The following is a 16608-nucleotide window of genomic DNA, read 5'->3' on the forward strand; positions in this document are numbered from 1 at the left end:
AAAATTTGTGATGTATTTCGTCTGTACAGTGGTGCTTGAAAGTTTGTGAACCCTTTAGAATTGTCTTTCTTTCTGCATAAATATGATCTAAAACATCATCAGATTTTCACACAAGTCCTAAAAGTAGATAAAGAGAACCCAGTTAAACAAATGAGACAAAAATATTATACTCGGTCATTTATTTATTGAGGAAAATGATCCAATATTACATATCTGTGAGTGGCAAAAGTATGTGAACCTCTAGGATTAGCAGTTAATTTGAAGGTGAAATTAGAGTCAGGTGTGAGTGGGCACCCTGTTTTATTTAAAGAACAGGGATCTATCAAAGTCTGATCTTCACAACACATGTTTGTGGAAGTGTATCATGGCACGAACAAAGGAGATTTCTGAGGACCTCAGAAAAAGTGTTACTGATGCTCATCAGGCTGGAAAAGGTTACAAAACCATCTCTAAAGAGTTTGGACTCCACCAATCCACAGTCAGACAGATTGTGTACAAATGGAGGAAATTCAAGACCATTGTTACCCTCCCCAGGAGTGGTCGACCAACAAAGATCACTCCAATAGCAAGGCGTGTAATAGTTGGCAAGGTCACAAAGGACCCCAGGGTAACTTCTAAGCAACTGAAGGCCTCTCTCACATTGGCTAATGTTAATGTTCATGAGTCCACCATCAGGAGAACACTGAACAACAATGGTGTGCATGGCAGGGTTGCAAGGAGAAAGCCACTGCTCTCCAAAAAGAACATTGCTGCTCGTCTGCAGTTTGCTAAAGATCACGTGGACAAGCCAGAAGGCTATTGGAAAAATGTTTTGTGGACGGATGAGACGAAAATAGAGCTTTTTGGTTTAAATGAGAAGCGTTATGCTTGGAGAAAGGAAAACACTGCATTCCAGCATAAGAACCTTCTCCCATCTGTGAAACATGGTGGTGGTAGTATCATGGTTTGGGCCTGTTTTGCTGCATCTGGGCCAGGATGGCTTGCCATCATTGATGGAATAATTAATTCTGAATTATACCAGCGAATTCTAAAGGAAAGTGTCAGGACATCTGTCCATGAACTGAATCTCAAGAGAAGGTGGGTCATGCAGCAAGACAACGACCCTAAGCACACAAGTCGTTGAGGATGGGTTCCCTTTTGAGTCTGGTTCCTCTCGAGGTTTCTTCCTCATGTCGTCTGAGGGAGTTTTTCCTTGCCACCGTCGCCACAGGCTTGCTCATTGGGGATAGATTAGGGATAAAATTAGCTCATGTTTTAAGTCGTTCAAATTCTGTAAAGCTGCTTTGCGACAATGTTTATTGTTAAAAGCGCTGTACAAATAAACTTGATTGATTGATTGATTGATTGATTGATTGATTGATTGATTGATTGATTGATTGAAGTCGTTCTACCAAAGAATAGTTAAAGAAGAATAAAGTGAATGCTTTGGAATGGCCAAGTCAAAGTCCTGACCTTAATCCAATGGAAATGTTGTGGAAGGACCTGAAGCGAGCAGTTCATGTGAGGAAACCCACCAACATCCCAGAGTTGAAGCTGTTCTGTACGGAGGAACGGGCTAAAATTCCTCCAAGCCGGTGTGCAGGACTGATCAACAGTTACCGCAAACGTTTAGTTGCAGTTATTGCTGCACAAGGGGGTCACACCAGATACTGAAAGCAAAGGTTCACATACTTTTGCCACTCATAGATATGTAATATTGGATCATTTTCCTCAATAAATAAATGACCAAGTATAATATTTTTGTCTCATTTGTTTAACTGGGTTCTCTTTATCTACTTTTAGGATGTGTGAAAATCTGATGATGTTTTAGGTCATATTTATGCAGAAAGAAAGAAAATTCTAAAGGGTTCACAAACTTTCAAGCACCACTGTATTTCAGATTTACAGCATGATACTGAATGAGTCAAAGACGAGTAACTGAATGGAATATATCTGATAGACCATGAAAAAGAAAAATCCAGCCATTATTATTATTATTATTCATACACATTCCTTTCGGGTGTTCAATGCGTTTTTCTCTTTCAAAATTCTCTCAAAATCTTCTGCATTTAACAAATCAAACCTGGCGGCCATGTCTGTTTACAAATTGTCCCAATCGCTCACTAGTGTGGAAGTTTTACGTCTCCGACGTGTGACGTCATGTTGTCTTGACAACCGTGCAATATCGTAAACCATATTCAATGCTCATTCTCTATTGGGTATAGTGACGTAATACATGTACAATAAGCGATATGATCACAATATTGCATGCTCTCAAACCAAATGAATAAAACCCGCTAGAAGGGAACCGAACATGTTTTTATTCCATCGGGAACATGTCCTGTATGGATAATAATTCCTAATATTTCACTCCGATGACATCACTCCCAGTGTTTCCCTGCTGACTAGACGCGTGTTGTCAAAATGGTGAACTGGTTCAAAATTTAAATTCTTTTCATTAACTTGCATTTTGTTTTGTTTTTTGTGGATGTGTCCATATAATATAAAGAGCATTACACGGTGGAGCGAAGATATGAAGTTTATCTTCTTGTGTTGAAAAATATCTACAGTAGGTATACATTCACCACTTGGAGATAAACATCATATCTTCATGACACTGTGCAACATCCTCTATATATAATGCACATTGTTAAAGTTATAAATATACATATCTACTCAAAATATCTATACAACTAGTTTTAACCAAAGTGAGAGGGTGCATTAAATAGTGAGATTCCTGAATCGGTTGTGCAGTTTACAGTAAGATGATGAGCTCCGTTCTGTCACTGAGGGTCACAGCCAGGGGAAAGAACCAATCTCTGTACCTCGAAGTTCTTGTTTTAATTCCCTGAAGGTCATGGCTGAAAGATGGGATTGGCAGGGCAGGACGTGTCGGTCGGGTCAGTGACGATCCTGACCGCTCTCTTTCTGTATCTGTTCATGGCCTGTGAAGGAGGCAGGATGCAGTCGATGATCCCTCCTGCTGAGCGGATGATGTGCTGGAGTTTTGCCTTCCTCTCTCGGCCTTCTTGATGATGGACACTCTGTCAGACTCTTATTTAAGGTTTTGTGAGATGTGGCTCCTGAAGAATCTGAGAAATAATAAAATCAAGGGGCCGTTTTAAAACAGATACATGTGCAAATTAGGAAGTGAGAACTTCCTATCATATACACTCACCGGCCACTTTATTAGGAACACCCGTGAGGTCCACCTGCTCTTTCCTGCAGTTCTGTAATCAGCCGATCCCAATGCATCAAATCACGCAGATACAAATCAGGAGCTTCAGTTAATGTTCAAATATCAGAACGGGAAAAATTGTGATCTCAATTTTTGCCTGACTTTCTTTCTCTCACTGTGGTATGGGTGGTGGTGGTTTGAGCCAGATGAGTATGAGGTTTGAGTATTTCAGAAGCTGCTGATCTCCTCCTGGGGTTTTCACACCCAACAGTCTCTAGAGTTTACACAGAATGGTGCAGAAAACAAAAAACATCACTGAGTGAGTGAGCGACAGTTCTGTGGGTGGAAACAAACGCCTTGTTGATAAGAGAGGGTCAGAGATCAGAAAATGGACAGATTTGAGGTGCTTTGAGCTTTTCTTTTTCCAGGAAGGATATAGTAGCTCATATAATCACTCTTTACAACCGTGGTGAGCAGAAAAGCATCTCAGCATGCAACAGCAGAAAGAAGATCACAAATGACTCCCGAAATCCTTCTCCACCTGCTCCACCCTGCCTGCACTCTCGAGCAGGTGGAGAAGGATTTCGGGAGTCATTTGTGATCGGAAAGTCCCAGCAAAAGTGAAAGGTAAGATGTATAAGACAGTAGTGAGACCAGCTGTGATGTATGGATTGGAGACCGTACCCTTAACGAAGAGACAGGAGGCAAAGTTGAGGATGTGAAGGTTTGCGATGGAAGTGAGAAGGTTGGACAGGATAAGGAACGAGCACATCAGAGGGACAGCACATGTGGAGAGCTTGGGAATGAAGCTAAGAGAGACGAGACTGAGATGGTATGGGCACATCCTGAGAAGAGATGCAGAGCATGTGGGAAGGAGAATGTTGAGGATGGAGCTGCCAGGCACACGAAAACGAGGAAGGCCAAAGAGGAGATACATGGATGTGGTGAGAGAGGACATGAAAGTGGCAGGTGTGGTAGAGAAGGATGCGGAAGACAGGGAGCAATGGAGACGAAAGATCCGCTGTAACATAATGCAAAAGGTTTTCAGAAAGTCACAAAATATAAACTGAATTGAAATAAATAGATGAATATTTATTTATATCTTAAACATCAGGCTACATTGTTTAAAAAAAAGAAGGAATTGTTTGTATTTGAGTTGTTTGTTTAAACACACAGCGAATTGTTTATTTATAAAGTTGAAATTAATATATGACAACATTTATAGATTTATTAACCAAATTTCCACCATTTTTTCCTAAATACATAAATAAATAAAGTGCTTGAATCTCGAATGTTCTTATTCATTCATGTGCAGCTGGACACACAAGACCACGCCCACTTTCTCTTTTACAGTTCACTGTAGCGCTTAGCATTCTGGGAAATGTAGTTTAAGGCAACACATTATTCGTTAATCCTTCCCCTATTTGGACTTTAATATTAGTATTTACAATGAATTGCATCTCTATATGTTAAATTCAATGAAATAAGATCGAAATATTCCCTGTTTCTTTCCTATTGTCTCTAAAATGCGGTGTCATATTGGGTTTTAAAAAACTACATTTCCCAAACATTTCCGAGACCGCAGAAGAAGTGATGACGTGGCGGCTGGACAGCGCGGATTAGCAGCTTAGCATGTGGAGTGTAAATGAAGAGAATTGCTGTGTTTATGGTTTGTGTTGTGCTGTTTAAGGATGAAGCCGGGAAGCCGAGGTGCGGTGGTGTGCTGCTGTGTGGTTTTGTTGGCGCTGGTGCGGGAAACGCAGTGCGGTGACGCTCCCGGTGAGCTGCTGCCGGAGCGCACGAGACCGGAGGAAGAGAAGACTGAGGGACAACAACAACAAACACAAACATTCAGCGGAGGAGGAGAAAACAACGGACAAAATGAAAACCCAGAACAACAAATCGACTCGAACAGGTACTTTATCTAATTAAACACAACATTTACTCTTCATTACTCCATCAGTGAAAATCTAAACACAACCCTGAATCACATGTAAGTACACTATCTAGGACCCTGGCCTTCTGCCCCTCCCCCCCCGTCTAGGGCCCTGGCCTTCTGCCCCTCCCCCCCCCGTCTAGGGCCCTGGCCTTCTGCCCCTCCCCCCCCGTCTAGGGCCCTGGCCTTCTGCCCCCCCCCCCCCCCCCCCCCCCCCCCCTCCTGTCTAGGGCCCTGGCCTTCTGCCCCCCCCCCCCCCCCCCCCGTCTAGGGCCCTGGCCTTCTGGACCCCTCCCCCCGTCTAGGGCCCTGGCCTTCTGGACCCCTCCCCTCCCATCTAGGGCCCTGGCCTTCTGGACCCCCCCCCCCCCCCAGGGCCCTGGCCTTCTGGACCCCTCCCCCCCCCGTCTAGGGCCCTGGCCTTCTGGACCCCTCCCCCCCCCCGTCTAGGGCCCTGGCCTTCTGGACCCTTCCCCCCCCCCCCCCCCCGTCTAGGCCCCTGGCCTTCTGGACCCCTCCCCCCGTCTAGGGCCCTGGCCTTCTGGACCCCTCCCCCCCCCCGTCTAGGGCCCTGGCCTTCTGGACCCCTCCCCCCCCCCCGTCTAGGGCCCTGGCCTTCTGGACCCCTCCCCCCCCCCGTCTAGGGCCCTGGCCTTCTGGACCCCTCCCCCCATCTAGGGCCCTGGCCTTCTGCACCCCGTCTAGGGCCCGGGTCTTCTGCACCCCGTCTAGGGCCCTACATAGATTATAGAAATGTCTCCTCAAATGTCAGAACACTTTCTAGCGCCTCTAGATCTTTTTCACCTGCGTGTTTGTTAGATTTTTTTGTAACTTCACATGACCTAACATAACCTCTTTATATTCTGTTATTTATTAATATTACTTTTATTGCACCATTTTAATGAAAATGTCCTGTAATTAATCTGGAATGTTCTGGGACGTCCTGGAGGGTTGAATCAAGTCGAGTAAAATGGTTTGGAGTCAAATTGAACTCGAATGAATGGACAAATCAGTTTTCCATGAATCATGACTCGAGTTAATTTCATTCAAATTCATTTGAATCAGATTGAAAGCTTAGAGACATGGAGGTATGCACGAGAGAGAAGGGGGATGAAAATCAGTCGGCGCAAGATGGAGGGTGTGCGTACGTGAGTGAGGGTGAGGACAGTGGAATGGTACAACTACAAGGAATGGAGGTGGTCTAAGCAGATGAGTTCAGATATCTGGGGTCAGCTGGACACAGTAATGGCGAGAGTGCAAGAGGAGTGAAGAAGAGTGCAAGAATGAGAGGTTGGGGTGGATGGATGGATGGAGGAGAGGAGAGCATCAGGAGTTATTTGTGATAGAAGAATGAAAGGGAACGTGTACAAGACAGTAGTAAGACCAGCGATGTTGTATGGTTTAGAGACAAAAAAGACAGGAGGCTGAACTGGAGGGAGCGGAGCTGAAGATGCCGAGGTTTTAATTGAAAGTAACAAAGTTGGACAGGATTAGAAATGAGCAGTATATTAGAGGGACAGGACGTGTAGGAAGGCGGCACGGTGGTGTAGTGGTTAGCGCTGTTGCCTCACAGCAAGAAGGTCTGGGTTCGAGCCCCGTGGCCGGCGAGGGCCTTTCTGTGTGGAGTTTGCATGTTCTCCCCGTGTCCGCGTGGGTTTCCTCCGGGTGCTCCGGTTTCCCCCACAGTCCAAAGACATGCAGGTTAGGTTAACTGGTGACTCTAAATTGAGCGTAGGTGTGAATGTGAGTGTGAATGGTTGTCTGTGTCTATGTGTCAGCCCTGTGATGACCTGGCGACTTGTCCAGGGTGTACCCCGCCTTTCGCCCGTAGTCAGCTGGGATAGGATCCAGCTCGCCTGCGACCCTGTAGAAGGATAAAGCGGCTACAGATAATGAGATGAGATGAGGACGTGTAGGACGGCTTGGAGACGAGGTGAGATTGAGATGGTTTGGATGTGTCCAGAGGAGGGATCCAGAGTATACTGGGGAAAAGAAGGCTGAAGATGGAGTTGGCAGGTAGAAGGAAAAGAGGAAGAGTAAAGATGAGATTTTTGGATGTGGTGAAGGAGGACATGAGGACGGTTGGTGTGACAGAAGAAGATATGGAGGACAGGAGATGATGGAGGGACATTATCCACTGTGGAGACCCCTAACGGGAACGGCTAGAAGAATAAGAATTGAAAACTAATTAATCATATCAGCTCAGATAAAATCATTTTTTAAATCCAATTGGAAACTCACGAGTTGCGATTTTAATCTAATTGTGAATTTTATTGTCTCAGTAAAAACAACGTTTTGAATCAAACTGAAAATTAATAAATTGTGACTCAACTCTACGAAATTGCTTTTGAATTGAATTTGAAACTCCCAAATTGTGACTCAAAACACCTCGGTTAAAATCAAGTGGAACTGAATTGAAAGCTAGTGAATCATGAATCGAATCAACTCTGATTTAAATTGAACTGAAAACGAATGAATCGTGAATTAATCCAAGTTGTATTCTCATTGAAATAGATTCGACTTGATTAAAATCGATTCATATCAAATTGAAAACTAATCGTGAATTCGAATCCACTCGGCTTAAATAGCTTTTAAACGAATGAATTGTGAATCGAATCAATTTCACTGAACAAGTTTTGAATTGACTTGAATTGAAAACTAATGATTCGTGAATCAATTAGACTCGGCTAAAGTCACTTGAGTTCAGTTATAAACTTATGACTCATGATTCGAACTCATGATTCAACTCAGATAAAATTGAATAAAAAACCAAATGAATCTCAAATCGAATCGATTCATTTGAATTGACTTGAATGTATGTTGATGTTTATGTATCTGACATTTTCTCTGTGTGTCTGTAGAATAAATGCCACAGAAGCACCCAGCAATGAAACCACGCCCATTGCCAAGGCGACGACCTCAACCACGCCCATGGTCAAGCCCATCCTGCCGGTTCAGACGGGGGTCAAAGCACAGGAGGAGGAGCAGTCGAGCGGCATGAGCATCTTCTTCAGCTTGCTCGTCATCGGTACGCAAACACGCGCTGCATGAACCACGTAGAGCCGTGTCTCAAACCACACGCTCGTTTCCTCTGAACAGGAAGCGGTCATGTTAACGTGCAGCTTCAGTAGCACGGCTGTGCTCAGGGTCTCGGCGTGTTAAACGAAGACAAACATCACAGACACTTCAGTCTGTCTGCAGTCACACCGGGGGACAAACGTGTGAATTGCTAATAAACACCACGGGTTAGTGCGGGAAACGTGTACAGCTGCTATTATTATTATTATTATTATTATTATTACAACCCCGATTCCAAAAAAGTTGGGACAAAGTACAAACTGTAAATAAAAACGGAATGCAATAATTTACAAATCTCAAAAACTGATATTGTATTCACAATAGAACATAGACAACATATCAAATGTCGAAAGTGAGACATTTTGAAATTTCATGCCAAATATTGGCTCATTTGAAATTTCATGACAGCAACACATCTCAAAAAAGTTGGGACAGGGGCAATAAGAGGCTGGAAAAGTTAAAGGTACAAAAAAGGAACAGCTGGAGGACCAAATTGCAACTCATTAGGTCAATTGGCAATAGGTCATTAACATGACTGGGTATAAAAAGAGCATCTTGGAGTGGCAGTGGCTCTCAGAAGTAAAGATGGGAAGAGGATCACCAATCCCCCTAATTCTGCGCCGACAAATAGTGGAGCAATATCAGAAAGGAGTTCGACAGTGTAAAATTGCAAAGAGTTTGAACATATCATCATCTACAGTGCATAATATCATCAAAAGATTCAGAGAATCTGGAAGAATCTCTGTGCGTAAGGGTCAAGGCCGGAAAACCATACTGGGTGCCCGTGATCTTCGGGCCCTTAGACGGCACTGCATCACATACAGGCATGCTTCTGTATTGGAAATCACAAAATGGGCTCAGGAATATTTCCAGAGAACATTATCTGTGAACACAATTCACCGTGCCATCCGCCATTGCCAGCTAAAACTCTATAGTTCAAAGAAGAAGCCGTATCTAAACACGATCCAGAGGCGCAGACGTCTTCTCTGGGCCAAGGCTCATTTAAAATGGACTGTGGCAAAGTGGAAAACTGTTCTGTGGTCAGACAAATCAAAATTTGGAGTTCTTTGTGGAAATCAGGGACGCCGTGTCATTCGGACTAAAGAGGAGAAGGACGACCCGAGTTGTTATCAGCGCTCAGTTCAGAAGCCTGCATCTCTGATGGTATGGGGTTGCATTAGTGCGTGTGGCATGGGCAGCTTACACATCTGGAAAGACACCATCAATGCTGAAAGGTATATCCAGGTTCTAGAGCAACATATGCTCCCATCCAGACGACGTCTCTTTCAGGGAAGACCTTGCATTTTCCAACATGACAATGGCAAACCACATACTGCATCAATTACAGCATCATGGCTGCGTAGAAGAAGGGTCCGGGTACTGAACTGGCCAGCCTGCAGTCCAGATCTTTCACCCATAGAAAACATTTGGCGCATCATAAAACGGAAGATACGACAAAAAAGACCTAAGACAGTTGAGCAACTAGAATCCTACATTAGACAAGAATGGGTTAACATTCCTATCCCTAAACTTGAGCAACTTGTCTCCTCAGTCCCCAGACGTTTACAGACTGTTGTAAAGAGAAAAGGGGATGTCTCACAGTGGGAAACATGGCCTTGTCCCAACTTTTTTGAGATGCGTTGTTGTCATGAAATTTAAAATCACATAATTTTTCTCTTTAAATGATACATTTTCTCAGTTTAAACATTTATGTCATCTATGTTCTATTCTGAATAAAATATGGAATTTTGAAACTTCCACATCATTGCATTCCGTTTTTATTGACAATTTGTACTTTGTCCCAACTTTTTTGGATTTGGGGTTGTAGTTTGCCCGTGCTAACGTTATTGCAGTAGAAACAAATAGAAGCGCACCTCTGAAGTGCTCACACGTATGTTTTAGAAATACTGTAATCTGAACAGTCTAGAATAAGTTAATGCATTAATAACATAATTATAAACAGCATTTAGAATAGTTTATAAACAGTTTGTTCAGAATCGAGAACATCTCTGTATACAAATCACAATGTCTAGGTTTACTCGCAAAATGGCGTTAGTGTTGCGTTAAAAAAAACATTCACTGACTTTTTATATAATGTCTACAAAAATGGCAGCCGATCGTGTCGTCATTCTTCGTAAGTGAGGAAAAATCACAGATGATGAAAGAAAATGCTGCTCCTAAAGTAAAAGCACTAAAGATGCTCCGAAGTTTGGTCTAAAACTACTGAAAGGGGAAGTGGAGTTGCGATTTTGTTTTATCGATTTCAAAACAAAGCATTTTATGTGACTCGGCGTAGATGAGTGACACAAGTCTGCGCCGCAAAGTTATCACATTTACATGAAGATTTTAAAGATTGAAATACGTTTTTTTTTTTTTTTTTAATATGATTTAAAAAAATTTTAAATAATCACCGGTGTATTTCTACTAAAACTATTATCAGCCTCAGGAAATATTAAGGAATAATCACGTCGACCTCGACTTCGTCTCGATTATTATTCGCCGATCTTCGGTTCACCTTCGGAGAATAATTGTTTATAGTTTAAAAGCGCTGAAATGGTGAGAAAGATCGGTTTAAAAAAAAAAAAAAAGTTAACGTTAAAGATCAAGTCCAAAGCTTAATCGAATCCCTTGCTGCAAATGAGCAGTTTGTAATTTTTATAATTAGATATTTTTTACGTTTATTAATTGACATTGTGATATCCATGCGCTCTCAGGAGCTCACTGATCATTTTATTACAATATCCATATTATATTTTGTCCTCGCGTGAGTTGTATTTACATTGTGGCGCTCATGAAGTGAGGAGTTTTAATGAAACACAGAGTGAGAGGTGAAACGTGTGCAGGAGGCGGAGAGCTGGTTGTGGGCGGGGGCTGGTTCTGCCGGAGCCTTTTGGTATGCGTGTGCGCCGGCTGCATGATGTTTGAGCTCGTCATCGTCGTCATCTTTGGCGTCGGCGAGGTTGCCTCGGCAAAGAGGGCGAGATCATGTGAGCATTTGTGCACACAAACTCTGGCCGAATCCCATTTCACCCCTTGGACCAACCCCTTGGCCCTTCCCCTCCATTTTGCGCGTTCACGTGAAGGGGTAGGGGTATCCCAATCCCAGTTAACGCGGAGGGGTAGGGGAAGGGGTAGGGCTTCTGTACCCCTCCAAACGGAGATTTTCCTGGAGCTGACTCCGAACGAAGGGGTTTGAGTGATTTCCCACAATGCCATGCGGATTTCAGCGAGATTTCATGCGGATTTCAGAAAGATGGCGGTTCCCGCGGCGAAAGATTGTCATAAATGTATTTTCTCCATTATTTACATGTTTTAAGTTGTTATCCAGAGGAAACACGCCGCTTGATTCGCTTTCGAGCTGAGAATGAGCAGCGATTTCTGAAATCCAAGCTGCTGCTAAAAAGCTTTGGGAGTGAGTATTGTTTTCGGTTGCTTGACTGCCTACGTTTTGTTCTGTTATTCTCGCTTTTATTGTTTACATGAGTGTTCTGACACCTCATTCTGTCGGATGTGGTGCACGAAGCGCCAAAGATATCCCATTCAGTGGTGTTAGTTAACAAATCACACCCTGCCAGCAGAGATTTCTGGTTCTGCCTCTGGCTCTGACTGTAGCGGCTGGTCGCAGCCAATGACGCATTTGGTCGCGTTTTGCTAACGTAAACGCTGACGGAGGTACGCAATGACGTATGCGATCGTTGAAGGGCTATCCCAATACGTAAGGGTTGAATTTCAAGCCCTATCCCTTGTAGCTCAGTTTCAAGGGGAAGGGCCAAGGGGAAGGGGGAGGGGTAGGGGTAGAAATTAGAATTGGGATTGGGCCTCTGACTAACCTCTGTGAGTTGCGGCGTGTTTTTATTCTCGCCTGGGAGCGGATGTGTGAGGAGGTTTCCTGGAGCCACCGTCACAAAATAATATACAGGTCCGTCTCAGAAACTGCTCTCTCATTTGGGACATTATGGTCAAAAAATACATTTTCTAATTTTACTATTTTTTTGCATTTACCTACCACTCAATGTTTCTTTTGTCATGTTTAATAAGAATAAAGATAGTATCTTGCTTTATCTGGCCTCCACTGTGGAACATTTTTTTTATTCCAATTCAAATGCTTTTGTAAAATTGATTTCCATATAAAATAACTCCATCATGAAGAATTAAAGCCGCTCCTTCACAGAGGAGTGAAAATATTGAATAATTTCCTCTTTTTGATTGCTTGGGTTAAAAATGCCAAGTTATGATGACTGCATTGATTTTTCACTTAAATATGAATAATATGATACAGTTTGGGTATTTGATATGGCGAAATAGGACACAATGGAAAAATCAAGAGCACACCGGAAAGATGAGAATAACGGCGGTGGTAAAAGAACAGCGACTGTACCGGCTGAAGGTCGCGCGGGTCTCTGCTGCGGCGCGCGAGCAACGGGACATCACTACCGCACCGGACGGAGCGCGAGGCGGGGGCAGGGCAAAACGACTGGCCGTAGATTCTATCAAAAGTTCGATCTAAATTGACCATGGTTGCAAAATATTGGCCAAAAATACGCAAACACTACGAAATATGAAAGTAAGATGAAAAAGAAACATTCTATTGCCTTATACTGCAAGACTAAAACAAAACAAAACTCACCTTTTCAGCGATAACGTCCGAACAGATCACTCGCGTAACAGAAAGACCGCAAATGGAAGCGCGATCAACTTCTAACTGTTGGAGTGGAAAATTCCATTCTACACATGCAAATTGTTAATGTGTGTCCTTCCCCACACACAAATAACACGCTACGGTAAAAAATAGACCACAACTCATTTTATAGCTCAGAAATTCATACAATAGTGATGAAAGTGTTCCGGGATTTCCTGGAATTCCGGGTTTTTAGATTTTTCCACCGGATTTTTTCTGCTAATGACCTGGAAATCCGGATATTTGACAAAACTCTTGAAAATCTCTGGTTTTCCAAATGGAGAAATTTATTTTTCTGATTTTTCGTGTTCCTGGACGCAGCGTAATACTTCGCATCGTCCTTGCATGGGCGCGGTCCTTAAATAGCCCAAACATAGTTCATTGATTAAAGACAGGTGTTCTTTGTTAGCGGCGCGTGTGCCGGAGCTCGTTAGGCGCGCCTTCAGGTGCACGAGCTAAGGCGCGCAGGACTGACACCGTTCTGCGCAAGCGCAACACGATCGCACTAGAAAGCGTGTTCAAGCTGCCAGTGTAGCTGCAGTCTTTTTAGTTGCGAATTACAAGTATTTCCTCTTGTTAATAATTCGCCGTCTCAAAACAAGCAAAACTTTCCTCCTTCTTTCGACGTGAAGAGAGGTCAGCAATTTATTATATATATAATATATTTTTTTCCCATCAAAGTTGCATTTTGTGGTTTCGAAGCCGAGTTTTAGTGCCGTTTCTAGAATACAGCATCAAGAAAACGTGGAAGAAACAGCAGTAATGGAAGAGCCGGTTTCTAAGCTGCCTAAAACTAGCAATGGGAATTATTTTTTCTTACATAATGTACTCAGGCTGCCAGTCAGTGTGTGACACACACACACACACACACACACACGCACTACGCCCCTGATTTACATGAGAAATTTGGTGTTCATTGGTGTGTTTAAATTTACAGACAATACGAACTAATGTAAACTCGCATAAATCTTCAACTCGCATAAATCTGAATTGGAAATGTTTAGTTCACTTTAGCTTCTGCAAACGCACAACTCTACTAAAAGATTGATAAACGAGGCTCAACGTCCTCAACATTGAAACCTGAAAGCTTTAGAAACTCTAACAGACCTTTACGGTACTTTTTAACAGGACTGTTTTGGGATTTTGCTGAGTTTACCTTCAACTATCTGATTTTTTTCCAAAGTACTGAACTGTGTAGCAGGAAAATCACCGCGTTTTCTAAACGCACTCCTGAAAATTACTCGTTAACTCGGGGAATTAAATTTGATATTTTTGACATGGTAATCTTTAATGTACATGAAAGAAAAAGGCTTAAAAGTTATAACTTGTTGTAGCGGTTCGTGTGGATGGGTGGAGCACAGAAGACGGCAGGACAGAGATCGGGTTGACAGAGCGTTTTATTGCCACACTTTTCAGTCGAACAACTGGTATGCACTTTACAGACACACACACACACTCGGCGTCTGGTTCGGGAAGAGCTCCCCTGCTCTCTGCTCTCCCTCTTTAAATAGGGCGCGGTCACTGGGAAGACACACACACAGGTTAATTGACCTCAGGTGTAGTGATTCTGCCACTTACCTTCCCTGACTCCGCCCTCCTGTCACAGACCGGCGCTTGACCACGCCCCCGCTGCCACACTTGTTTTAGTGAAAATAAGTACTAGAATGCAGGGGTTTGCATGTTATGTTATTAAAATATTTTCGGGGGACGTTGCCCCCCCCCCCCATTTCAGGGTTTGTTCCTTAGCTCCACTTTCATCTCTAATACAAGACCAGCTACCATCATAACATATATTCTATACCTAGCTTTCAGCTTTCGTTTTAAAAACAAAATCGCAGATTTATAACTAAATGTTTATACGGCGTAGTGATTGTAAGTTACTACTTTTGGTGAGGTCATGACCTCGACCCTGAGGCTTTCCGTTTAGATCAAAACACACGATCGTATTGGTTTTGGGTTTGCGGAAAATGGAGTTACGACGGTGATCAAGTATTTTGCGTGATGTTTTATTCCGGTTATGATTATTCTGTGAGCGCACCAATCCTTAGGTGGATAAAGTTACAACTTAAAATACAATCAGTGATAACTGTAGACTTTTTAAGGGAATGTGATGTAGTCCGTTTATCATGTCCCAGATCAAGCCGCCTTTTTTCCACAAATTTGCAGAATTTTTTGCCAAATTCTGAAGAGTATTCACATCAAAGATTTAGTTTTCTCTGTATTATTTCTTTCATCATTTTATTTCAAATTAAAACCAACATCACCATTCAAACCCGTATAGTTTATTGACTGAGTATATTTAGTGGGGAACCCCCACAGTACCCAGTTTCTGAGACAGACCCAGATATATTTTTTTATTAAACCTTGCAACTTCATGAAGTAGCTACAGTGGCGTTAGGAGGCGGGGATTTACAGTCCACCGTGGAGCGGGAGCTCCGAGGCCGACACTGTAGCACGAGCTGTACTGTACGTCAGCAGTTGCTTTGAAATCACATTGCAGTGCGAGTTATACGGCGCAAAGCCGTCCTATACGTCTAATACACTGCACCAGATGCTTCACATTTAACCACAAAACGGCGAGTGAAACCGAAGACACTAGCGAGACACGAATAACGTCACTTATTACAGAATAGTACACTTAACAGCCAAATATTTTCCCTCCTGGTTTTGTTGAAAGGGAAGGATTTAGAGAATTAACTCGGTCCCAGTATGACACGCCTGCTCACGAGACAATCACCGCAAGAATAGACGCTCCGAGATCAACCTGCCCCGCCCCCAGATCCATAACCACAATAACCATATGCTCATTATTTCAGTACAGGAAATAGCAGTTATAACACGCTGAGGGGAAACCAGCAGCATTCCTTCAACACTTACACTGTTATTGATTGAGTTTGATTGGTTCATTTCTTTGTCATATTCTCAGTAAAGTGCGTTTAACCTGAATATCCTGAGACGCATTGTGTTTTGGGATATTGATGATGATGATGATTTATTTATTTTTTTTGTTTATCCTGAAATGAAGAATTGAGCAACACAATGTTTATGGGCTTTATTCGATTTAAGATTTTCTCATATTTGTGTGCGCACGCGCGTCCTGTGTATATATACACATTTATAAAGTTTGTGTTTTTTACAGGAATCTGCATCGTATTGGTTCACCTGCTGATCAAGGTCAAGCTGCACTTCCTGCCCGAGAGCGTGGCCGTCGTTTCACTGGGTGAGGAAAAGCAAAGACGAGAAGCTTCTCTATTTATTTATTTTTTATATTTGTTTACTTATTTGTTTGTTTATTAGGGCTGTAACGATACACCCAACTCACGATTCGATTCGTATCGCGATTTTTGACCCATGATTCGATACGCCCACGATTTTTAAAAAAAATGTTTTTTTAAAGTAGTAAATTTGACTTATTAACATTTACTTACTTACATTAACTATTTAATAACAAATAATTCAGACCACTGCAGAGAATGAGTAATATGTATGCAAAAATGAACAAATGTATATCCAAAGATTGTTTTATTTCTCAAAATAATACTGTTGAGCCGGAAGCTCTGTTTTTTTCGGTTCTGAAAAAGTCATTTTTCCAAATCGTGTAAATCCGTTAAGATTTTTTATTGGGGGGGGGTGGCTCTCTCACTGTCTCACTCTCATAGGGCCAATGATTTTCTGTGATCGCGGAAAACAGATGGAAATTACGGAATTTTTATGGTGAAACATTGCTCGCGTGTCAAAACGTAACTGCCGCAGAAGGCT

At 42.7% G+C, this 16608-nt stretch overlaps 1 protein-coding gene across 1 annotated transcript in view; it reads left to right on the forward strand.

Moving 5' to 3' along the window:
* Positions 1 to 4743: 4743 nt before the first annotated feature.
* slc9a8 (solute carrier family 9 member 8) overlaps positions 4744 to 16608 on the forward strand; it is a 136869-nt gene continuing 125004 nt past the window's right edge. Inside the window, exons 1-3 of the mRNA XM_060937147.1 lie at positions 4744 to 5072; positions 7955 to 8121; positions 15989 to 16069. Of these exons, the coding sequence (XP_060793130.1) occupies positions 4849 to 5072; positions 7955 to 8121; positions 15989 to 16069 (472 nt within the window). The 5' untranslated portion in view covers positions 4744 to 4848. The remainder of the gene's footprint in view (positions 5073 to 7954; positions 8122 to 15988; positions 16070 to 16608) is intronic.

The sequence above is a fragment of the Neoarius graeffei genome, chromosome 13 (assembly GCF_027579695.1).
Source record: "Neoarius graeffei isolate fNeoGra1 chromosome 13, fNeoGra1.pri, whole genome shotgun sequence".
Lineage (NCBI taxonomy): Eukaryota > Metazoa > Chordata > Actinopteri > Siluriformes > Ariidae > Neoarius > Neoarius graeffei.